The sequence below is a fragment of the Carcharhinus amblyrhynchos genome, chromosome 11 (assembly GCF_965287045.1).
Source record: "Carcharhinus amblyrhynchos chromosome 11, sCarAmb.v2.hapA, whole genome shotgun sequence".
Taxonomy (NCBI): domain Eukaryota; kingdom Metazoa; phylum Chordata; class Chondrichthyes; order Carcharhiniformes; family Carcharhinidae; genus Carcharhinus; species Carcharhinus amblyrhynchos.
The window spans coordinates 62,125,258-62,151,505 of NC_137334.1; the positions used below are offsets into that span (position 1 = coordinate 62,125,258).

Sequence of the window (26,248 nt, forward strand, 5' to 3'; positions counted from 1 at the left end):
ACCCACCTCCCCCTTATTTTGAGGCTGTGCCCTCTAGTTCTGCTATCCTTTCTAAGCAGGAAGAACCTCTTTACCTCTACCCTATCTGTCCCCTTCATCATCTTATATGTCTCTATAAGATCCCCACTCAGCCTTCTAAACTCCAATGAGTACAGACCCAGTCTATTCAGCCTCTCCTCATAGGCTAACCCCCTCATCTCTGGTATCAGCCTAGTGAACCTTCTCTGCACTCCCTCCAAGGCCAATATATCCTTCTGCAAATGCGGCGACGAAAACTGCACACAGTACTCCAGTTGCGGCCTCACCAGTACCCTGTACAGTTGCAGCAAGACCTCCCTACTTTTATATTCTATCCCCCTCGCTATGAAGGCCAGCATCCCATTCGCCTTCCTGACCACCTGCTGCACCTGCAGATTGGGTTTTTGCGACTCATGCACAAGGACCCCGAGGTCCCTCTGCACCGTAGCATGCTGCAGCTTCTCGCCTTTTAAATAATAATCCCTCCTACTATTATTTCTACCAAAGTGGATAACCTCTCATTTGCTAACATTGTACTCCATCTGCCAGGTCCTTGCCCACTCACTCAGCCTATCCAGATCTCTCTGTAGACTTTCCACACCTTCCACACAATTTGTTTTTCCACTCATCTTCGTGTCATCAGCAAATTTCGTTACCCTACACTCAGCTCCCTCCTCCAGATCATCTATGTATATGGTAAACAGTTGAGGCCCCAGCACCGATCCCTGCGGCACTCCACTAGTCACCAACTGCCAACGAGAATAGCACCCATTGATTCCTACTCTCTGCTTCCTATTAGATAGCCAATCCTCTATCCATGCTAACACCTTACCCTCAACTCCGTGCACCCTAACCTTTTGCAGCAACCTTTTGTGAGGCACCTTATCAAACGCCTTTTGGAAATCTAAAAACACCACATCCACCGGTTCCCCTCCGTCTACCGCACTAGTCACATCCTCACAGAGATCCAATAAATTTGTTAAACACGACTTTCCCTTAACGAATCCGTGCTGCATCTGCTTGATCAAACCGTTCTTTTCTAGGTGCCTCGCTATTTCTTCTTTGACGACGGATTCAAGCATTTTTCCGACTACAGACGTTAAACTAACCGGCCTATAATTCCCTGCCTTTTGTCTGCTACCTTTTTTAAACAGTACAGATGAGATTATTGTCTCCTGTTTATGTGGATAAAATTGCTTCATGAATTGAACTGAGATGTGAGCCCCGAAAACACAACGATTTCCAATTTTCTACTTAAAGAAAATGCCTTTTGAAGATTAAATACATTTTAAGTCCTAATTTCTGGCCAGCATTCTCTTTCTGAAAGAACACGTGTGTGGATAGCAGGTGAATATGCTCTGCTGACCTTCACTGTCTCAAATTCACATATGAAGAATGGGATGCTGATGAATACCTGTGGAACAGCACTTCAGATGAGGTTGGGGAAAATTGAAAGGGGAATTTATTCAGAAGTACACATTTTATTCTCATTCTTGAAAATACATTTTGCATGATAGAAAATATTCTTTGTTATTTTAAAACAAATGATTTCCTGAATTTGCTTTTTAGTTGAGTGACATGATTTAATCTGTCGTGGTAAATTTCCTTGGAGATGCTTCCTGTTCCAAAGAATTTACAGCAATGAAGCAAGCCACTGGGTCGGTCCCAAGTTAGGTCAAAAAATGGAAATTTAAAGTGACTTGTCCCTTTCAGAGGATAATTTTCTGTGTTTAGTTTTGATTTCATTTTCATTGTGGGTCCGAAAACAAAAGCGACAACATATATAAATGCTGCTGGGTATACTCATGAAGCCTGCAATGATTACACGGCTACTGTACAATTGAATTCACTACTTCACTCCACTGGGAAAAAAATAATTTATGTAAAAATTATTACAAATAATAAATAAGTTGTTGTATTTACATTCAATTCATCCGCGCTGAAATAAATCCAAATGTTGGAAATGTTTCATATCAGAGAAAACTTTGAGGGGTGGAGTTAGGTGGAAGTTGGGCTTGAATGGGAATTGCCTCCTCTCCTGGGCAGTAATAGCAGTGCAATGTACATATGATTGTATGATGGACAGAGCTGCAAGCCAATCACTGACTACGGGAAAGGTAACAAGGAAGTTACACCAGCTCCAACTGACTTGAACCTCGCCGTGCAGAGCTAACAGCACTTTAAAAGCCCAGGTTGGTACTCAACTACTCCTAACTTGTCAGCTACAACAGCACCGTAACATGTCTGGTTGCAAGAACGTCTGCATCGTTGGATCCGGCAACTGGTATGTTGGGCACTGTTTAAATGCGTTTCTTTTGCAATGTGGCTAGTGTTGTATCGTCTAAGTGGGAGGATCCTGGGTTCTTTTGCTCAAGGATCTGGTGAGGGCTAATGGTAGAAGGTAAGTCCATTAATACATAGAGAGCAGCTTGGGACGCGAATATCTCCAAACCCTGCCAGGAACTTCAACAGGCTTCAACCGAGAACGTCAGGAAAAGAAGGAAGAATTTGCCCAGTAGCTGATGACAGCAACATGAAACTGGATCACGAATCTTTTTCCTGTGACTGACATTCATTAGTGAAGATCCAGTCATTAAATTGTAACCCCACCCCATTCCCTGACATTGTGCCTCGATTCTCAAACGGGCATGTTTATTCTTTTAATGTATCAGTATGTTGAAAAACTTTATCCTGATGTTGTTAAGGGTTCTGGACACGGTAAATGGGGAGAAACTGTTTTCATCTGGCAGAAGGGTGGGCACAGTAAGAAGTCTCACAACACCAAGTTAAAGCCCAACAGGTTCATTAACCTGTTAAGGGTGGGGACCAGCAATCCCATAACACTGGATGGCCCTATATTATTCATGCTTCCATGTACAGATCCCCCCAGGACTGTGGAATCTCATGTAAGTCACCTGCCAAATACCCTCTGCATTATTACACAAAGATCCCTTGAATGTCTGAACTGATTCAGAGCCACAAAGGTTGAGCTTGGTTTTAATCTTCGCCACAGCTCCTTTATTGCCTCATGGAGAAGTGCACGCCCTGGACAAAAATGTTTCTCCTCACATCCCCTCCTCCCAATTTAAGGAGAGTGGCAGAAAGAACCAAAGATGTCATGAGGAAGAGCTGTGATCTAGGGTCATCCTGACTCTAAACATTGGCTCTGTTCTCTCTCCACGGAGACAAGCTACCAGACCAGCTGAGATTTTTCAGCATTTTCTGTTTTTGTTTGGCAAAGAAGAACTTTTTGTTTTACGCAGAGGATGATTGAAATCTGGAATAACTGCCAGAGAATGTGGTGATGCCAGATTCAGTTGTGACTTTCCAAAGAAAAGGGAAAAGGCAGAGTTATATGGTAGTATGACTAACTGAGTTGCCATTGTAGAGAGCTGGCACAGACAAAGGGCCAAAATGGCCTTCCTTGGTGCTGTAGTCTCTTTACAATTGTATTCTGTAACAGCGTTATTTATATTATAACATCAGTTGCTTCAGAAAGTTATTGGTCCCAAATTTCCAAGCCTTAAAGTAGGGGCAGTCACATTTTCTGAATCAAAAAATTAGTTTCCTACAGTGCAACACTGACTACACCCCAGAAGTATGTCACTGGCTGTAAAACACCTTGGGACTTTCAGTGGTTGTGAAAGATGTTAATTAAAGTGCAAATTTTTCTTTTTCAGAAGTTGCGTCTGCTGAGATTGATGATTATTACTTAATCACCATGTTCTCATGCGCTTGGCTTACATATATTTAGATGAGGGACAGTGGTGCAGGTGCCATGAATTTCCTGGAGTTCTGCTCACAGCATTGTGCAGGACATGGCAATGGATAAGGAGCAGCTATTCCTCTTAGTTGGGGGGTTGATCACAAGTGGGCATTGGTTCAGGGAGGGAGGTAGAAGGTTGGGGGGTGGGACTGTGAGGAGAAACATTTTTGCCCAGGGTGTGCACTTCTCCATGAGGCAATAAAGGAGCTGTGATGAAGATTAAAATCAAACTCAACCTTTGTGGCTCTGAATCAGTTCAGACATTCAAGGGACATTTGTGTAATAATGCAGAGGATATTTGGCAGGTGAATTACATGAGATTCCACAGTCATGGGGGGATCCATACATGGAAGCATGAACAATATAGGGCCATCCAGTGTTATGGGGATTGCTGGCCTTCCCTAGGGACAGCTTGCAATAGAAGGTATTCACATTCTTTATGAGCTTGGAATTGTTAAATCTCCACTTCCACAAGAGAAAGTGTTACCACTCAACCAGATTCTATGAAAAGAATGTGTTCAGAACTCTCCACGTCAATGCAATATTAGTAATGTTATTACAAAATTACCAGCCCTCCCTATGCTCTTTGCCCTCCCATTCCTCTTTTGTTGGATAAGTAATAGGAGTTCAGAAGTCCAAAAGGCAACCTGCCCACTCCTTAAAATCTGTCTCCTTCTGCCTCTTGTTCTCAAGTCCTTTCTTTCATTGGAGGTGGATGATTTATTTCCAGATAAAAGAAAGATACATGGTGCAACAAATACAACCTGCGCAGATAATGAGCTCAATGTTAACTCCCAAAAACAAAATACAAAAATATATCTGGAACAGGAGCTGAACCATCTCGAACCTGCCCAGTTTCAGCTTTAACAGAGGCAGGCGGAGGACCAAGTGACCAAACAGTTACAGGGATCAGGATTATAAATTAAATGTACTGTTAAGACTGTGTGCCTTCTTTGAACTGCCATTCTATTTCTAATCACAGGCAACCGAGTTTCCTAGATTTCAGGAAACTCAGCAACAAAAGGAGATGTGGAGGCTGAATCCATCAAGTAAATGCTTTTGTGACACTACTTTGATGGCGAGGAGCCACTCAGGAAACCATCAAACTGATTTTTACTCTCATGAACAGAAGCCTTCAAGCACCCCCTCCCCATTTATTTAGGACCCCTCCCAATCCATCCCCTCAATCTCTCTCAATCCCCCAATACATTTGCTTTTTGAGGTTTCGGCCCTTTGATGCAGGCTTTCAGTCAGAGAGGCCTCCAAACTCTGTTTATCGGGTAGTTATGTTGTGCAGACATACAGGAAACCTTGTTCTTCTGGGTTTCCTGGAATCACAGCAGCCTCCCTTGACCACCACCTGCGTCATTTCCCAACCTCCTGCACAGAAGTAGCCCCAGCCCAAAATCTAGACCAACGTCAAAAGTTCCTGAACTCTTTGGGGAAGAAAACCTTGCAACTAGGTATCTTGTGATTAACAAGGCAGAGCGCTCGTTGTCATAAATAATGACTCCACTGAGAAAAACAACAGAGAAGTGTTGCAATGAGATATATGTCCACAGGAATGGCAAATGAAAGAATAGCATTGGTCTTAAATGGACCCTTGCATTCATTACCCGACCAGTTAAGAGGGCCTCAGAAAAATGTAACATTTTGCCTGGCATAATTGTAGCCTGTTGTTACCAGCAAAAATTTGCCAAGATAAAAAATCTGGGCACAGACTAATTTAGTCAGAATTTGATGGGGAGAAGCATCTGGTTGATTGTCACTCTTCAGGGAATGTTGCAAATCACATTGAAGCAGTAAGGAATAATCAAAATATTTCCATCTGTTTAGCGCGCCTAACTTTGTAACCACTCCTTTAATTCCTTTCTCCCTCAGCTTCTGATAACAAACAAATTCTTCAATCTTGTATTTAAAATATTAGACTTAAATCTTGTACATGACCATACTGGTATTAATCACCTAATTTGTAGAGACAGCATGCAATAAATGCACTTTTTGGCAATTTTCCTCTGATCTCCATGGATACCGAAGCACAAATTAAGTTCACATTCTGCTTTAATATGACCGACTCCAAAGTGAACAGAAGAAACCTGCTCATTCCTCACTGTGCTTTCCCTGGGGTGATTAAAAGTATGGGTGGGATTTTGAGCCCACACTCTCCATCCACGAGTTTGCCAGCAGGGCTCAGGATCCGGCGAAACCCTGAAATCATGAATTTCACCAAGCTGGCAGTGCCAGCCTGTGCCAAGGGTGGGCCCTAGGAGAAACCTCACCTGCAGGGACTCATTTATTTGTGGCAGTGGTGTGGAAGGGACATGCGAGCGATGGGAATGATGAGGTTGATTGGGGAAAGGGGGCTGATGCTGAGAATGATGTGGAGTGGGAAGGGGCCATGCTGAGGATGATGAAGGTGGTGCTGGGGGAAGCCACAGATACCTCTGTGGTGGAGGTAGGGAGGGACATTAATTTTTTCCCAGTGATTTAAAAATAGAGCCGGATCTCAGAGGAATCAGTTCCTTGCCAGAATGATGGCACAAACCATGCGCACGCCCCTTTTTTTGGCAGTTAAAGTCACAGGATCCAGAGAGAGAACTTGCTGAACAGTTGCACGCTGGCTTTCTCACCAGAACTGACACTCTGCCAAATTCTTGGGAGATTCCGACCTCACTTTCTTTTCATGTATTCTGCTGTCCATCTGTGCAACTTGCTGTCACTATTGTGAGAATTGGTTGACCAGCTGTGCCATTAAAGACCCATGTGATCGAGGCAGCTTAATCCTTGGGGAAAGTCACTGCTGGGTGCATCACCGGTTGGAAAACTGGTGGGAGAATCATGTCGCCTTTTGAACAAGTGGTCTGATACAACTGAAGTGAAATCAGGCCATTGCCTGGATAGCATTAAGTCTCCCACTCAAACAATTCCACCAATGGACAGAGATCCCATTCCCATGAGCTGCTGGCCGATTATTGGCAGAAGCCCCTGGAGCAATGGCAGCTGCTGGTATTGATCAGAGGCTTTCACCAGCGATCATCGCTGGATCTTTGGAAGCAGAATGGGGCAGGATAAGGGCCATGGGGAAGGGATTGGTGGCAAGGGCAGTGGACGGGTGGATGGCTTTGCTGTGTGGATTTCAGGATGTGGAGTTGCTGGCTTTGGATTGGGGTAGACACAGTAAGTGGTCTCACAACACCAGGTTAAAGTCCAACAGGTTTACTTGGTAACATGAGCTTTCGGAGCATTGCCCCCTTCATCAGGTGAGTGAAGAGTATGGTTCACAAACAAGGCATATATCGTGAGAAGGCCTTCATACCCAGTTTCCATTGGAAAGATAGCACATCCTTTTTCCATGCGTCTGGCTCCCCTGTGCATCATCTTTAATAACATAAACTCATTACCCTCTACATTAAAATATCAGGTCTGGTGATACAGGGATGATTGTGAAGGTTTAATTTTGATTGGTCTGGAAAACATTTGGGTGGCATGGTGGCACAGTGGTTAGCACTGTTGCCTCACAGCGTCAGGGACCCAGGTTTGATTCATGGCTCGGGTCACTGTCTGTGTGGAGTGTGCACCTTCTCTCCATGTCTGCATGGTTTTCTCCGGGTGCTCTGGTTTCCTCCCACATTCTGAAAGACGTGCTGGCTAGGTGCATTGATCCAAACAGGTGCCGAAGTGTATCGACTAGGGGAGTTTCACAGTAACCTTACTGCAGTGTTAACGTAAGCCTTGCTTGTGAGTAATAAATAAGGTTTAACTTTAAATATTTTTTGACAGGATTGTCACAATTTACGAGCTACTTCTGTTTATCTCTTCCAGGGGTTCTGCTATTGCCAAAATTATTGGCAAAAATGTAGCAAAGTCAAGCCAATTTGACCCTATTGTGAAAATGTGGGTTTATGAAGAAATATTAAATGATAGAAAACTCACAGACATAATAAACACAGACCATGAAAATATTAAGTACTTGCCAGGTCACAAGCTTCCAGAAAACGTGGTAAGTAAAAGTTCAAGAAGCACTGCACAAAAATTGCAACATTTCTCTTGACATTTCATAATCTATGTGGTATTGTGGCGATGTGATAACTTGATACACTCGCAGTGGTAGTCCTTGAATGACTTCATGTTAACTTGTTAACAAAATGGATCTCTGAACTTCAAGAGGGATGTGTTTATACAAAATAGCTTTTCTTTAAATATAAGAATACAGCGCATCTGTAAATCACAAAACTAACGTTTTCATTTCAGTGGCAGTTGTGATAGATGTTAAGATCATAATAAAACTCAGGTATTATAACTTTGGTATTCAAAAGATAATTTATGTTGCAGAATACACTATGTAAGTAAGACAGAACCATTTAAGGTGAAGTAAATTGACTGTCAGTTTCTAATTAACAGAAACACCTCTGATGTCATGCTAAGAAAAGTTTACACCATTGTGCTAAGTTACTTGTGATTTCAATGTCAAAGTTGCTTTTTTTAGAAAATGTTAATACATTCAAACAGGTTGTGAAGATTGTTATTTATGAATAAGAAGCTGAAGAAATGGTGGAAGGGAAATGTGTGTTTTAGTTGCTCACATGACACAGAGTCAAATGGATTCATAAATGGGAGGCTCTCAACTTTGCCCCAGTTCAAAATTTACCAGACTCTACTTGCAGTTCTGGATAGGCTTTCTTACAAAATCTTCCACTTCCTTTTAACAGGTCGGGTCATGTTAAATGGAAACAAAATGCACTTTGGACATATAAGTTAAATTTTGAGATTCTAGCTATGTTAGTCCCCCTTCCCCCTTCCCTGACCTGGCAGCAATTCAGGCCCTTAAGTGACCAATAAATGGCCACTTGAAGGCCGATTGCCACCCGGTGAAATCTCTAGGCCTGTGCAGGGAGGCTCCTGAGTACACGCAAAGCCTTTTCTCCTGACCCTGTTGAGAGATCTCCAGACTTGCCTGAATCCTGGGCCTCTGGCTTGTTGTTCTGTACCCATCGTTCCCTGGCTGCTGCTGGAATCCAGCAGAGACTGCAGGCACTTCACCAAGGAGCATTTTGCCCCTTACTGTTTCTTAACTCAACCCATACAGATTCTACATTATCTTTGTTAATATCTTTCCTCAATGTTACATTAATACCACTTTAATTAACAATGCAACTCCACCACTTCTTCCCCCACCAAAGGACATTAGTCCTTATCCTGCCCAGGTGTAACACATCCAGTTTGTACAGATCTCACTTCCCTCAGAACCAGCCCCAGTGCCCTAAGAATCTGAAACCCTCCCCTTCACACCATCTTTTCAGCCACGTATTCACCTTATGCATCCTTAATCCATAATCATAATAATTCATTGGGTGGGATTTTCCAGCTGCTCTCGCCTCAAGGTCGGAAAGTCCTGCTCAAGGTCAACTAACCTTTGTATGGTCCGTGACCTATCTGCTACGATTGCTGTGATGGGCGGGACGGGAAAGTTCCTCTCATTGTTTTAAAAATTTCTGTGATACCTGATAAATCCTTTTTTTTTCTGGCCGTTAAAAAAAAGTACCAGTAACCACTATTGTGGGGAAAAAAATTGACTATCATATTTAAGTGACGGGCAAGAAATGGAGTTGTATATTTAACGGACTGACACTGAAGGATATGAATGACCGAGAGACTCAAAGTTCAAATGCACAATCCCCAAATAAGTGTGAATGTTGATAGGTCAAATCATAAAATAAGTCAGCAACATTTAAGAGTTTCTAAACCAGGATCACAGAATATATGAGTTAGGAAGGCATGATAAATTTATGCTAAATATTGTTTATGAAATAGTTAGAATCACCCATTTAGTTTACAACCTAAATGCACTTAGTTTCAAATATGACAGTTAGTGCTTTAGGCACCAAACTGTTAAAACAATGCTAAAATCACTGAGTGGGTGCTGTGTAGACGCTGTGTAGGATTATGCCAGGATGCAAAACTGTAGCTGTGAGGAGGCAATAAGATACCGCATTTCTTTATACTAGTTGAAAGGAAGTTATGAGGAAATTTAATAGTTTTTTTAAATATTGCTGGTTTTGGCAATAAATTGGAAATTATTATTTCTTCTGGGTGAGGGATTAGTTTAATTAATGTATTTATTAGTATCACATGAAGGCTTACATTAACACTGCAATGACATTACTGTAAAAATCCCTAGTTGCCACACTCTGGTGCCTGTTCAGGTATACTGAGGGAGAATTTAGCATGGCCAATGCACCTAATCAGCATGTCTTTCGGACTGTGGGAGGAAACTGGAGCACCCAGAGAAAACCCACGCAGACAAGGGGAGAGTGTGCAGACTCCACAGACAGTGACCCACGTCGGGAATTGAACTAGGGTCCTTGGTGCTATGAGGTAGTAGTGCTAACCACTGTGCCACCGTGCTGCCTGTAAAAGATTACCAATTTAAAATCCCTAAGAAAGAAGGAGAATGGTTAGGAGAAATGCAGGGTCTTGGAGAATGAAATATTTTGCTGATGGCTGAGGTTGAGGCATTTTTAGGGACAACTGGATAAATACTTAGAGCATTCAGGGCAGAGAGCAGAGCAGAATGGGATTAGTTTTGGATTGATGTAGAAAACAGCTGGCACACACAATGGATCAAACTTATGCTATTTGTTAGAGGTATGTGTTAGAGGTTCTTTTGCCTGTCTTTGCTTTGAAGAGATATATTCTATGAAATAGACAGACTTTCTGATATCTGTGCTGTTCCAGTATCTTGTGAAATTATATTGTTATTCATGAATTTTGCCGAACTAATACAGTCTATTTGATTAGACTGCAACTCAAAAGCAGAAATTCTCAAAATCTCAGCATGCATCTGTGGAGAGAGAACAGAGCTAACGCTTCAAGTCAGGATCCAGGCTCAAAATGTTGGCCGGGATTTTACTGTCCTGCCCACCTTGGGAATTGGAGCCGGCGAAGGGCAGACCATGGAAAGATCCGTTGACCTTGGCGGGATTTTATGGTTTCGGGATAAGTGAGGCAGTAAAATCCCACCCATCGGCTCTATTCTTTCTCCACAGATGCTATCAGATTTGCTGTTATTTTCTCGCATTTTGTTTCAGATTTCAACGTCCAGAGTATTTTGCTTTTAATTCTTTTAACTAACTACAAGCTAGAATCCATGCAGTATGTCTTCCACCATATTGGATGTTAGCTGGATTGATGGTTTTCTGACAGGTCTTTGTATCTACACTTCATAAATTCCTTTAGGCACAGTCCAACATCATAAATGACTTCAACTCATTGAATCGTTTTTGGCATTCAGTTTGCAAATCATTTCCTATTTTACAGCGTGCTGTGCCAGACATCACTGAAGCAGCCAATGGGGCAGATCTGTTTGTCTTTGTTCTACCCCATCAGTTTATTGGACCTCTTTGTGATAAAATGAAAAGTCATGTCAAGGCGAATGCAATTGGAATCTCACTGATAAAGGTAAAGATTGAGAGTTCAATCATGTGAAAGACAAGGGTTCCCTATCTGGGATTTTTATTCTGTTGCTGAGTTTTTTTTTTCCTGCATTACTCTTTTTCAGCTGTAATGCCTTTGCACTTTCTGTCTGTGACATCTGTTTCTTTCTGTGTTAGTGTTTGTAGCAAGGGCATTATTTCATGGTTTCTCATGGATTATTATCTGAGTGTTAACAACAATATTTTTAAGAAACTGAAAATGATTTGAATCATGTACTTTATTTAATACTATTCTTTTGCGTTATTATACAGTGCTGCCACATTTCATATTTTTCCAGTCTTAATAATTTTTTTCTTGATGTGTGCCTAAGAAACTATTTATAAGTTACTTCCTATTGTATCTGCTGAAGCAGTTATTTATCAGATGTACGTGCAGAAACTAAAGACACCAACAGTTTAACTGAAACTGCCACGTGCTATGTAATTAAGAACCTTTTACCTTTGGACAATGTGCTGTTTACGATTATCTCAGATAGCAAATCTTAGTCATTTTTCATTGTGACATGGACGGAACTCTATTAGACTATGACTTTGCCCTATCTTAAAAAAAAAATTGCTTTGGGTCCGAGTTCTAAGTTTGTTTTTTTGAAAAAACTAGGTGTGGAATTTCCTGGTCCGATCAATGGAGGGTTTTGTACAAAGCAGGAGCAGTAAAATTTGGAGTGAGGTCCCAATAGGCAGATTCCCACTGGCTCAAAAACGAGTCAGAATTTTCCCCTCGCACCTTTCATGGTGGGTCAGCTTTCTCAACAATCCAAATTGGGACCGTAATGCCTTGATATGTCATGAATACTCATTAAAAACAAACTCACTGGAGTCACATGCCACCTCCCAATTCCATACCATGCCAGCAGGAAATTAGACCCATCTAAATCACAACCAGATATAAGTGGCATGCAGTTGTCCGCCTTCAGTTCACCTGTGACTTTGAGTTGTGCAATATTCAAAGCGTACCTGTAATAGCACTGCTCCTGTTCCTCAACAATGCCAGTGTTAGCCCGCACAGGTGGGAGTGTGTGCTGGTGCTTTTCCCATGGCTGCATTGGGTGTGGCATTTAACTGTTAATCCAAAACAGAGAGCAGCATGATGACAAGGGAAGAAGGGGGGTTGGATTTGACAGAGACATGATGGTGAAGGGGGCTTGGTAGAGTTGGAAATAGGGAGATGACTTGCAGAGGGAAGAATAGGGGTTGGAAAACCTCTAGCCTCACATGGAGCAGTAGAATGATGTGGAAATGCCGGCGTTGGACTGGGGTAAACACAGTAAGAAGTCTCACAACGCTAGGTTAAAGTCCAACAGGTTTATTTGATAGTAAACGCTACAAGCTTTTGGAAAGCTGTTCCTTCATCAGGTGAGTGGAGAGTACCTGACGAAGGAACAGTGTTCCAAAAGCTTGTGGCGTTTACCATCAAATAAACCTGTTGGACTTTAACCTGGTGTTGTGAGACTTCTTACTATGGAGCAGTAGAAGGCAGACTTAGCAGTGGTTGGATAGGAATTGATTTTGATGAAGGGGATTGGATGCAGGCAGACTATGAAAGTTGGGGGTTAGTGTGGCACAAGAGGGGTAGGTTGCGCAGGGACTCTTCAGGGAAAGGGGGGGGTGGCGGTGGCATGGTGGAAGGGAAAAAGAAAGGAAAATTCTTGTTCCTCCAGAGAGAAACATCATAAACTCATTCTTTTCAAAATGCACTTACAATATTGTTCCATTAGGAAGACTCAGCATTTCTTCTACCCTCGCCTTCTAATGACTGTTTTTAGGTTTAGGGGTCAAAAATTGAGATCTGACGAGCAGACATTCCTTTTCTCAAATGATAGTGAACTTTTGGAATTTTCTACCCCAGGGAGCTATATAGTTGCTAATTTCATTCAATACTGAGAGCAATAGATTTGATTTTCAGATACCAAAGGAATCATGAGATATCGTTATAGGGTGGGTAAATGGGGATAATGTAGGAGAGCAGCTATGCTTTTATTGAATGGCACGGAAGGCTGAAGGACCTATGTGGCTGACACTGCTCCTATTTCTTATATTATGTGTGACTTTAAGACTCTTTTTTTATAAGTTAACAATGTTGGCTATTTGTACTAGAGGTAATTTTTATGCTTAATTCTTTAGGGAGTTGATGAAGGTCCTGATGGTCTTAAGTTCATATCACACATAATTCATGAGAAACTTGGCATTGAAATGTCTGTACTGATGGGGGCCAACATTGCTAATGAGGTAGCAGATGAGAAATTCTGTGAGTCAACAATTGGTAAGAAATATGACACAGTGTGTTCCTGGCATTCTTCTGATTTTTTACGCTTCTAGTTTACTTGCATCATAGAAATATAGAAAATAGAAGCAGGAGTAGGCCATTCGGCTCTTTGAACCTGCTCTTTCATTCATTTTGAACATGGCTGATCATCAAATTCAATATCCTGACTCCCCCTCCCCTTCCCCCCCATTTCCCTTGATCCCTATATCTAATTTCTTTTTGGAATCAGACAAAGGTTTGGCCTCAGCTACCTCCTGTCACTCGATCTAATGGGTTCCTAGTTGTAAAATCAATATGGCGCTGTTTCAGAATCATTGGTACTTTCTTGTGTGAGTAGATGAAATAGCAATTAGATTGGTTGGCTGTTGGCTGCATTACAAAAATTGACAGGGAAAATGAGTGATTGAACCTGTGGCAAAATTTTACAGCCACATTACAGCGAGGGCAGGGCTGGATAATGCGGCGAGCCATTTGAAAGCCCACTGATGTCAGCAGAACCAGAAGGAGGGAGGGGGCCATAAAGTTCCACCCCTGAGTCACCATTAAAATGTGGCATTCGCACTTTCAGTCTCTCCCAATTATAAAGACATCAAGCAGTAATCAGCTAATTAATCTCAGCCAGTTTTTTAAAATTTATACACAACCATGACTTTTCTTTCGCCATTGCTGGTGACAAAAATGGTACAGATATCTAAAAACAGAATGTGCCAGAAATACTTTGCAAGTCTGGGAGAATCTGTAGAGAGAAACACCTACCCTCCTTCACATCTACTGACTCAAAACATACTATATTCCTATCTTTCTAATTGATGTAACTCGTTTATCCCTATAGATGTTGTCTGACCTGAACATTTCCAACATTTCCTGTTTTAATTTCAATTCCCAGCACTCACAGTACTTTGTTTTTGTATCGGTGTTGTAGTGGTAAAAGTGTACCGTTACAACCGAATACCAAATACATAGACAGGATGGGAGTAGAGGGATATAAAGGGCTGGGGGTTTTCGTTCAGTCGGGCAGCATGGTCATTGCAGACTTGGAGGGCCGAATGGGCTGTTCCTATGCTGTAATTTTCTTTGTTCTTTGTTATAACCTGGCTGCCTGATTTTATTTATAAAACCTCCAATTTGCTGTGCAAATGCGTGTTCCATTCATCCCACTTGCGTATAAGCTTGTTTACATTGCCTGAAACATCAAAGTGCGTACAAAGAATTCTGTCAAACGGAAACTAAGCTGCCTGTTGCAGCATCCTGGATGTGGTGTAATCACCTTGCAATCTAAGATCATCTGAAGCAATTCGTAGGAAGGATTAGTAAGCGATTTCTGCATAGATCTGATACTTCTGTTATTCTTTTATGTCTGTATTTGCCAGGATCCAAAAATAAAACTCATGGAGAACTCTTTAAGAACCTGATGCAGACACCAAATTTCAGAATAACTGTTGTGGAAGAAAGTGATACAGTGGAACTGTGTGGAGCATTGAAAGTAAGTTACTGACAAATTTTAATCTAACTGATAAAGTGGAAACATGTATAAAACAGTTGCATTTTTCCAGGTTTCCTTCAGATTTGAGAGCTTTCACTTTTTAAAATATTCGCCAGGAAATATTTTACACCAGGATTTTCTTTACTTTCTTCTGATTGCCTTTAGAGAAACACGTTTTTGAATAATGTTCCCAAATTTTTATACCTTTTAACACCATGGCATCTTTAACACAATACACTTCCTAAGTTGCTTCAAAGGAGAGCAGAATTTGAAATCCAGCTACATGAGGTGAATTGAAGGGTGAAGGCGGAAGTCAAAGACAGAGGGTGGGATTTTCTGGCCCTTCCCACTGGTGAAATCTTTCGGTCTTGTCAAAGTCCATTCCCCCCTCCCTGCCCTGGGCAGTGGTAGTACCCCTTCTGCTGGACCAGAAGCACCAGGTTTGATTCCAATGCCAGCACTTGTTGGCCACGGATGGAGCATTCAGCACAGTTCAACAGACTGATAACCAGCCTGAAAATCCTTCCACCACTTCCCTTACTATTCCCCAAAGGGTAAGAAACAGAATGGGAATGATCTTGAAGCCTGCGGAAAGCCAATGGGGGCCGAAGATCTGGTGAGACTCAGAGATTGCCAATCTCGCCAGCGAGATTGTGACCTCTGATCTTTGCCGCCGCTTAATAGCGACGTAATCAGCGTGAGCTGGATTACAAAACATTTACATAAATTTCAATACCATTAAACGCCTCCTTCGCTACATGATTCCCCACTTGCTGTATTTTCAAACCTTGCTGATGTGTTGTCAAGTTTACATGGCGAGATTTACAACAGGGTTCACCCAGATGTGAATCTGTTGTGGGGACCTCACCCCCCACCCCGTGGCGTAAAAATGAGTGTAATCACTGGGGGAGTGGGACATTGTCAGACAGTGCCCCAGTACTACCCCCGATACAGGTTGGCACTGCCAGATTGGGCCAAGCTGGCAGTGTTGACCTGTGCCAGAGGCAGACTCCAGTGAGAGTGTCTTCAGTGGGGCTCATTTATTTGTGGTGGTGGGGGACCAGTGGACGTAGGAGTCTGATGCAGTGAATACTGTATGGATGGGGAGGGGACCTAAGAGAGAGGGTGTTGTTGGCATTAATCGTGTGGGAGTGAGGGGAGATGCGAGCATTGACTGCAGGGTGGGCGGGGAGCTCCTGAGACTCCCCGTGGTGGAATGGGGGAAGGCCTTTTTTTTCCCTCTGATTGGGTGTCCTTTAAAAATGGCACCCCAATTTCAGTGCTGCTGGTTTTGCTGCCGTTTCGCCCCGCCCCTCAACATGACGGCGTGAAACATGTCCCCCTTGTTTTTTTTGACAGAGTGTGGTAAGGCCTGGAGAGAAAACAGGCCTGTTTTCCTGGAGAGAAACACACGGGTTTTCAGTCAGACCTTGACATTTTCCCATTTTGTGGTAAGATTCCACCCAATGGGTGTGAAGACACGCTAACAGTATCATTTAGAGAGAAGAATATGCAACAAAATTATTTGGCACTAAGAAAAAAACAGAGCAAATTACTTAAAAGCAAATCATTTTTGACAAATATAATTGAATTCATTGAGGAAATGGATAAGGGGCAATGCAATTGATGTAATGAATATGGACTCTCAAAAGGTGTTTGATAATGTACTGTGGTTGAAATCCTTATCCATACATTCAAAAACCAAACGCATCCAAAAAGCAAATTGTTTTTTGAACTGACCCCAACGAGAGCCAACATGAACCTCAGTGACTTGTTGCGCGGAAACTCTGTGATCTGAGCCAGCAAAATAAAATACAAACAAGAACCAATGTTGATGAGGCAGATGAATGCGGAAGAACAATTCAAGAAGGTCTCCCAGCAGAGCGTACTGACACTCTGAAACCCATAACTACATCACATCCAAAGATATCTGAATAGCTAAACAGAATTGGCCCCAAGGGTTTCAGATAAAGAGTAATCAACTTGTTGGCAAAACTGAATGACTGCATAAGTATGAAATTAATTAAGGGAGAGAAAGCAGAGAAGAATGAACAATTTGATTTCAGACTGGAGGAGAATGCACTGGTGTCCATCTGCACTGGCCCCACTGTTCTTTTTTCATATGAATGATCTGGACTTGGATATACAGAACATGATCTCTAAGTTTGTAAGTGTCACGACACATAACTGGGAAATGCAACAAACTGCAAGAAAACAGCAGCAGGAATGGGCCATTCAGCCTCCTGAGCCTGCTCCATCGTTCAATAAGATCACGGCGGATCTGACTGCGGCTTCAACTTCACTTTCCTGTCTGCCCCCACCCCCCACTCCCATGCACCAAGAGAAAACCATTTTGTTCATCTCAGATTTAAACAGGAGAGCACAAATTTTGACACCGTGTCCACTACTTCTAGACCCCCCACAAGAGGAAACGTCCTCATAGCATTCACCCTGTCAAGTTTCCTCAGGATCTTATAGATTTCAGTCAGATCACCTCTCATTCTGCTAAATTCCAATGGGTATAGGCCCACCCTTTCCTCAGAGGATAATTTTTTCATCCCAGTAATCAGTCGATCACCTTCTCTGAACTGCTTCTGATACAATTTTGTCCTTTCTTAAATAAGAAAAACAAAACTTGTGCACAATACTCTCGGTGCTGTCTCACTAAGACTCTAAAAACTGTGGCAACACTTCCCTATGTTTATGCTTGATTTCCCTTGCAGTAAACCGCAACATTTCATTTGCCTTCCCGATCACTGCATACTAACCTTTTTGAAGTTCCTAAATTGTAGGCCACCATAGTTTTTCTATTTGAATAAAACACTGCCAAGTTCACATTTTACCACATTACATTCCATCTGCCAAATCTTTGCCCATTCAATTAACCTATCTATATTCCTTCGAAGACTCTATTTCCTCTTAACTACTTACTTTCCTTCTTTTGTATCTTCAACAAATTTAACTACCAAACATTTACTCCCTTCACCAAGTCATTGATTTCAATTGTAAATAGTTGTTGCCCCTGCACTGATTCCTTTGACACTCCACTAGTTACAGCTTGCCAATCTAAAAATCATAGAATCTCTACAGTACAGAAGGAGGTCATTCGGCCCATTGTCTGTATCGAACACGATCCCACCCAGGCCCTATTCCGGCAATCCCACTCATTTACCCTGCTAATCCCCTTGACACTAGGGTCAGTTTAGTATGACCAATCAACCTACATCTTTGGACTGTGGGAAGAAACCAGAACACCTGGAGGAAACCCACGTAGATATGGGGAGAATGTGCAAATTCCACACAGTGACTTGATGCCAGAATTGAATCTGGGACTCTGGCGCTGTGAGGCAGCAATGCTAACCACTGTGCCATTGTGCCACCCTCATCCATTTATCCCGACCTACTGCTTTCGGTGAGCAAACCAATACTCTATTTGTATGTTACCCCTTACACCACGAGCTCTTACTATGATATTAACCGTTGATGATGCACCTTAACAAATGCATTTTGTAAGTCTTAAGTACACCACATCTATAGCTAACATTTCATCCAGATTGCTTGTTGCTTCCTCATAGAACTCTAATAATTAATCAAACAAAACCATGTTGCCTCTGCATCACAAGTTCCTCTCCAACTCCAAGCAGATTTCCCAAACTTTAGCAACAGCACAGCCTTCTAGGCTCAAGTTCTTGGCTGCAGAGAACTGTCTAGGAACTTACTAATCTTAAAGAGCTTTCTAACCGTATGGTCCACCCTCACTGAATATTTGTATGTTGGCAAGGTTTACAACAGCTGAATAAAAACAGAAATCATTTGTGGGGAGCCTGCCAGAGGTGCCAAGGTAAGCAAAGTCCCCAGGAGAGAGGGACATGCCTGGACAGTGTCAGGGCACAGGTTGGCAGTGCCCATCTGGCAGTTCCAACCTATGCCAGGGTGGCAGTGCCAGGACAGGCCTTTTGGGGCGTCCCTTCTGAGTGATTGGGTGGCACAGTGATTAGCACCGCTGCTTCACAGCTCCAGGGACCTCGGTATGATTCCCAGCTTGGATCACTGTGTGGAGTTTGCACGCTCTCACCATGTCTGTGTGGATTTCCTCCAGGTGCTCTGATTTCCTCACACAGTCCAAACATGTATGGCTTAGGTGTATTGGCCATGCTCAATTATAGAGTCATAGAATCATTGAGGTTTACAGCATGGAAACAGGCCCTTTTGCCCAACTTGCCCATGCTGCCCTTTCTTCTTTAAAACCCCTAAGCTAATGCCAATTGCCCACATTTGGCCCGTGTCTCTCTATACCCTCATACCCATGTCATTATTTAAATGCTTTTTAAAAGATAAAATTGTCCTGGCCTCTACTACTACCTCTGGCAGCTTGTTCCAGACACTCACCACCCTCTATGTTTGAAACAATTGCCCCTCTGAACACTTTTGGGTCTCATCCCTCTCACCTTAAATCTATGCCCTCTAGTTTTAGTCTCCCCTGCCTTTGGGAAAAGATATTGACTGTCTACCTCGTCTATGCCCTCATTATTTTATAAACCTCTATAAGGTCACCCCTCAGCCTCCTACCCTCCAGAGAAAAAAGTCCCAGTCTATTCAGCCTCTCCTTATAACTCAATCCATCAAATCCCGGTAACATCTTAGTAAATCTTTTCTGCGCTTTTTCTAGTTGAATAATATCCTTTCTATAATAGGGTGACCAGAATTGCACACAGTATTCCATATGTGGTGTTACCAATGTCTTAACTTTAACAAGATGTCCCAACTCCTGTTCAGTGTTCTGACCGATGAAACCAAGCATGCCGAATGCCTTCTCCACCACTCTGTCCACCTGTGACTCCACTTTCAAGGAGCTATGAATGTGTACTCCTAGATCTTTGTTCTGTAACTCTCCCCAGTGCCCTATCATTAACTGAGTGCTGCCCTGGTTCAATCTACCAAATGCATTATCTCGCATTTGTCTAAATTAAACTCCATCTGCCATTCGTCAGCCCACTGGCCCAACTGCTGAAGATCCCGTTGCAATTGGAGATAACTTTCTTCACTGTTCACTATTGCCACCAATCTTGGTGTCATTGGCAAACTTTCTAACCATGCCCTCTATATGCTTATCCAAATCATTAATATAAATGACAAATAACAGTGGGCCCAGCACTGATCCCTGAGAACATAAGAACATAAGAAATAGGAGCAGGAGTAGGCCATCTAACCCTTCGAGCCTGCCCCGCCATTCAATAAGATCATGGCTGATCTGTCGTGGCTCAGTTCCACCTTCCCGCCCTCTCCTCATAACCCTTAATCCCCTTGCCTATCAAAAACCTATCAACCCGTGTCTTAAATATATTTAGCGAGGCAGCCTCCGCCACTTCAACGGGCAGAGAATTCCAGAGATTCACCACCCTTTGAGTGAAGAAGTTCCTCCTCAACTCCGTTCTAAACTGCCCCCCCTTTATCTTGAGGCTGTGCCCTCTAGTCCTACTATCCTTTCTGAGTGGGAAGAGCCTCTCCACCTCTATCCTATCCATCCCATTCGTCATCTTATACGTCTCAGTGAGATCTCCCCTCATTCTTCTAAACTCTGAGGCACACCACTGGTCACAGGCCTCCAGTTTGAAAAACAATTCTCTACAACCACCCTCTGGCTTCTATTAAGAAGCCAATTTTGTATCCATTTAGATACCTCAGCCTGGATCCTGTGAGATTTAACCTTATCCAGCAACCTACCATGCAGTATCTTGTCAAAGGCCTTGCTAAAGTTCATGTAGACAACACCAACTGCACTGCCCTCAGCTACCTTCTTGGTTACCCCTTCAAAAAGCTCAATTAAATTTGTGAGAGATGATTTTCCATTCACAAAGCCATGCTGACTGTCCCTAATCAGTCCTTGCATCTCTAAATGCCTGTAGATCCTGTCTCTCAAAATACCTCCCAACAATTTACCCACCACAATTGCCCCTTAGTGTCCCAGGATGCGTAGGTTAGAGGGATTAGCAGGATAAATATGTGGGGTCACCAAGATAGGGCCGAGATGAGATTATTGTCGGTGCAGACTTGATGGGCCAAATGGCCTCTTTCTACACTGTAGGGTTTCTATGATTTCTATTTCTATGATTCTGTGTGGTTAGGAGGGGTCACCCTGATGCTTTTGTGAAGGTCCCTCATGTCTGTTGGAGGAGGGAGTTTGTTTTAATCAGAAATCGGGCACTCATTAAAGATGGCACCCTCATCTCTGTCGAACTGGTGTTGCCAGTTCTATCAGGCTCTGCTTGATACTAATGAGGATTTTGATTTGATTTATTATTATCAGTGAAAAATATTGTTCCTTGCTTGCTATAGACAAAGCACACCGTTCATAGAGAAGGAAACGAGAGTGCAGAATATAGTGTTCCAGTCATAGCTAGGGTGTAGAGAAAGATCAATTTACTGCAAGGTAAATCCATTCAAAAGTCTGACAGCAGCAGGAAAGAAGCTGCTCTTGAGTCGGTTGGCATGTGACCTCAAACGTTTGTATCTTTTTCCCTACAGAAGAAGGTGGAAGAGAGAATGTCCGGGGTGCCTGGGGTCCTTAATTCTGCTGGCTGCTTTGCCGAGGCAGTGGGAGGTGTAGACAGAGTCAATGGATGGGAGGCTGGTTTGTGTGATGGATTGGGCTACATTCACAACCTTTTGTAGTTCCTTGCAGTCTTGGGCAGAGCAGGAGCCATACTAAGCTGTGATATAACCAGAAAGAATGGTTTCTATGGTGCATCTGTAAAGGTTGGTGAGAATCGTAGTGACGTGCCAAAGTTCCTTCGTCTTCTGAGAAAGTAGAAGTGTTGGTGCACTTTCTTAATTATGGTGTCGGCACTGGGGGACTAGGACGGGTCGTTGGTTATCTGGACATCTAAAAACTCAAAGCTCTCGACCATTTCTTTGTTCTTTGTTATTTCTACTTTGTCCGCAGTTACCAGGAGTATGAAAATAAACTAAATAGCACAATTATAAAGGAAGACAGGAACAGACACACTTGAGAAGGTGCACCACAAAAACTTTTGAAGATGGCAGGACAAGTTGATAAAGTATAAATAGATATGTAGAGCACAAAAGAAGTTATGCTAATCCTGTATAATGCATGTGTTAGGCCCCAGCTAGAGTATGGTGTTCAAATCTGGGCTTCGCACTTTAGGAAGGATATCAAGGCCAACGAGTGTGCGGAGAGATTTACTAGAATGGCACCAGGGATGAAAGTCTTCACTGACGTGGAAAGACTTAGAGAAACTAGAATCGTTCTCCTTAGAGCAGAGAAGGCTGAAGATGAGCTTTGACAAAGAGATTTTTCAAAACCTTGAGGGATTTTGATGAGGAGAACTGATTGCCAGTGGCAAAAGGGTAGGTAACTAGCAGGATAAATTTAAGATAATTGGTGGAAAAAAAAACAAGAGGCAACACAAGGAACTGTGATTTGTTACGATCCAAATGCATTGCCTGAATGGCAGGAAATCCAATTGGATAATTAGTTCAAAGTCAGTCCAAAGTACGCATTAAACTAATACCTTAGTTTGGCCTATACTGATTGCATGTGCTGTTCTGTCACCAATGAAAGTTATTGCTGACAAATATTAAATGAAACTGATCATTTTTGTCTTTCAATAAAATGGGCAATGAAAATAATGGAATTTTATACTTGGAAAATTCAGTTTCTATCTTGAGTAAAATCCCACATGTGACATGGCCGCACAGTGGTTAGCACTGCTGCCTCACAGCACCAGGAACTCAGGTTCAATTCCAGCCTTGGGTGACTGTCTGTGTGGAGTTTGCATGTTCTCCCCATGCCTGCAGGGATTTCCTCTGTTTTCCTTCCTCAGTTCAGAGATGTGCAGATTAGGTTGATTGACCAAGGTAAAATGTGTGGGGGTTATGGGGATAGGGTGGGAGAAAGGAGCTGGGTAAGATACTCTGTCAGAGAGTTGGTGCAGACTTGATGGGCTAAATGGCCTCCTTCTGCACTGTAGGGATTCTATGATCAACAAATAATTGGGAAACTGCGCATTTTTGTCCCGTTGGCCTCCAGTTATCCTTCTTTTCAAATTCAACTTCTGATGTATCCTTTGACAATTGTGCTGCTATTTATTTTGCACACCACCTTTATATGTGCATAAAGTATAAATAAAAAAACTTTAATTGTTGAAGCATCAATAAAAGCGTTTTCTTGTTATTTATGCTTTATGCACATTAATGGGTGGTGTGCAAAATAAATAGCAGTGTTAGCACAGTATTTAGCACCACTGCTTCACAGAGCCAGGGACTCAGGTTTGATTCGCAGCTTGGGTCACTGTCTGCGTGGAGTTTGCACGCAGTCGCCATGTCTGCGTGGGTTTCCCCTGGGTGCTCCAGTTTCCTTGCACATTCTGAAAGACGTGCTGGTTAGGGGCATTGACCCGGACTGTGGTGGCTGGGGGAATTTCGCAGTAACTTCATTGCAGTATTAATGTAAGCCTTACTTGTAACTAATAAATAAACTTTAAAAACTTTTTTTACTCATGAACTTCGATTTGATATTGTTGATCAAATCTGATGACTTCTGGCCAAAAATCCTGGGTCTTCCGCAAATATTCAAAACTTATTAACAGGAGAAACAAAAGAGGTCAGCTTAATCTTTTTAAAGTCTTATTAAAATGCATATTTCAGACTTGATTTATGTTGCTTCATTCATGTTGATCCCATCTGAAATATTCTGCCTGAATAATTTTCCAGTGCTTAATTTGTATGTTAACCTCAATCTTATCAACTGTTTTATTTCCTAGAATATTGTGGCTGTTGGTGCTGGATTCTGTGATGGACTTGATTATGGTGACAATACAAAAGCTGCCGTTATCCGCTTGGGGTTGATGGAAATGTTAGCTTTTGCCAAATTGTTCTGTAAAGGAGCAGTTACATCAGCCACCTTCCTGGAGAGCTGTGGAGTTGCTGATCTTGTCACAACTTGCTATGGAGGGCGCAACAGAAAAGTAGCAGAAGCATTTGTGAGACGTGGAAAAGTAAGGATTATTTTAACTGAGTTATGGTTGTTTCTTTTCTTTTAAGAGTTATTGACACTGAAGAAATAAAGCTCATTTTAATGTTTGCTTTTCATGGTAAAGTGTGTATGCTAATAAGTGGAAAGGTAAAACATACCATTTCACATACAGAGCAGTATTACACACACCACCCTAAATATAACAATCCTTGGAGGTCAAGCATTTATTGTTTTGCAAGGCAAGTACAACATATGTCCCATGAAATATAATCAAAGAGGTTGGAATTCAATGTTCAATCCTAAACTGTAGAAAAATAAGGGAATTGAGTGAATTGAAGAACAATTCTTTCTGTTTGTTGTGAGAATGAGACTTACTTTAGGCTATATTTTGGTTTGATAATGTGATACATGTCATTCTTATTTTTGGTAATGTTTCATTGAGATATGCGTCACTGTTGTTGCACTATATATGTGACACTGATTATGACTTACTGAATAATTGGAATAATTGAAATAACCTGTATTTTATCCAGTCCATTGAGGAATTGGAAAAAGACATGCTGAATGGGCAGAAGTTGCAAGGTCCTCAGACTTCAGCTGAAGTTTACAGACTACTTAAACAGAAGAATATGCTGGACAAGTAAGTAGTTTTTATGAGTAAATAATCGTAACGAATGTGTCGGTGCATCATAGATTGAATAATATAAAAACTGCATTTATATAATACTTTCAAATGTGATACATGTTGTAGAGTGCTTCATAGAAATGTTATTAAACAAAGTTTGATACCACCATGTCACATTAGGAAATATTGGGACTGGTGACTAAAAACTAATTGGATTACTAGTTTAGTAATAAAACCACTATGCTACAGTATCCATTCTACAGTAAAATATATGAGAATTTATGATTAGCTCTAATGTGCATGTGTATTTTTGGAAAAGTGCATGGCCTCCACTGCCGACTTCAAGTTTGAGGATAAGATACCCATTCTATATTAAAATGTTTCAGACTAAATTTTTTGTTTTTTGCAGATTTCCACTCTTTGTTGCAGTTTATCAAATCTGCTATGAGAAAAGGCCAGTCACAGACTTCATCACATGTCTTCAGAACCACCCAGAACATGTGTAACTTGAGCCAACTCCTGCAAATGCAGGTTATAATCACAACCTTTCCTCTTTTTTTCTTGCAGGTAAAGAATAAGAACAGAAACAAATTATTAGCCTTATTCTAAATTTGTCATTTTGATAAGCTGATCTTTTAATACTTTTTTTGTGAAACGTAATGAAAATTAATTTCCAAATCCCACAATAATTCTCCGTTTTTAACCAGGGAAATATAGCTTTTATATGTACTTAAGAAAACATGTTGGGATCTCTAGAATGCTTACTAATCTTTCAACATCATCTTCAATCATTCCCTACTTTTATCAATGTAATTTTTCAGCATGTTTCATCTGTTAGCCTTAACTATTACACTAATAAATGCTGGCCTTAAATCATGCAGCAAACATTGGTCATCCAGTTCTGTTTCATTCAGTAGGTGTTGACTCTAACTGAAGATTTCAGGGTTAGGAGAATTGACTGCACATGGTAATCCTTGGTTCAATAAAATGGACTGATTCTAGCTAATGTTTACATTGAAGACATTTGAATTGTTACGCTCTAGGAGATACTTTAGTGTAATTGTTTTTGAGAATATAACTAACTCATTGTCATGCTTGACTTCACACAAAAGAAGCTCTGGAATCTTTAAATAAATATTGTAATCACAGTAAGTTTTTACAGCAACTTGTGTGTACAGATCAACTCCTTAACTTTTAAAAATGATTATCAGTTATTAGCACAAAAATGTTTGTGGTTAGATAGGAGTGAGGCAGTGTTAATAATGGAGCATATCCAACCTTGCTTTGGACATGATATTAAACCTGTATAACTTTGTATCTTACATTTCAATCACAATAAAATATTTGTAATAAGAATGGTTCTGTAGCTTTTTTTAAAAAAAATTTAAAATAATTTGACTCCACAGTACTGATCAGTTTTTTTTTGCGATGTCATAAAACCCATTTTTCATGTACTATTACAAAGTTTAAGATTTTGACCTGTTAGTAGACCAGTTGGGTCATCAACTCCCCTGCAGTTTGTCCGTATAAGCTACCCAGTTGCAACTGATTCTCTTTCTTGCTTGCTTCCTGTCGGATGTTTCACTCTTTCAAGCAGTTAATTAA

At 41.6% G+C, this 26,248-nt stretch overlaps 1 protein-coding gene across 1 annotated transcript; it reads left to right on the forward strand.

The window, feature by feature from the left end:
- Positions 1-2,145: 2,145 nt before the first annotated feature.
- On the forward strand, positions 2,146-25,999 carry LOC145350192 (glycerol-3-phosphate dehydrogenase [NAD(+)], cytoplasmic-like). The gene is made up of 8 exons (XM_080199246.1): positions 2,146-2,302; positions 7,607-7,784; positions 11,102-11,242; positions 13,399-13,537; positions 14,911-15,023; positions 23,807-24,040; positions 24,552-24,658; positions 25,053-25,999. The coding sequence occupies exons 1-8, from the start codon at positions 2,259-2,261 to the stop codon at positions 25,147-25,149; spliced, it is 1,053 nt and encodes a 350-aa protein (XP_080055372.1). The 5' UTR covers positions 2,146-2,258; the 3' UTR covers positions 25,150-25,999.
- Positions 26,000-26,248: the final 249 nt, after the last annotated feature.

Excerpts from the sequence above, each read along its gene's own strand:
- LOC145350192 (XM_080199246.1), top strand. The coding sequence starts at position 2,259 with ATGTCTGGTTGCAAGAACGTCTGCATCGTTGGATCCGGCAACTG. Across the intron at positions 11,243-13,398 it reads TTGGAATCTCACTGATAAAG|GGAGTTGATGAAGGTCCTGA; the intron begins GTAAAGATTGAG and ends TTAATTCTTTAG. Across the intron at positions 13,538-14,910 it reads ATTCTGTGAGTCAACAATTG|GATCCAAAAATAAAACTCAT; the intron begins GTAAGAAATATG and ends TGTATTTGCCAG.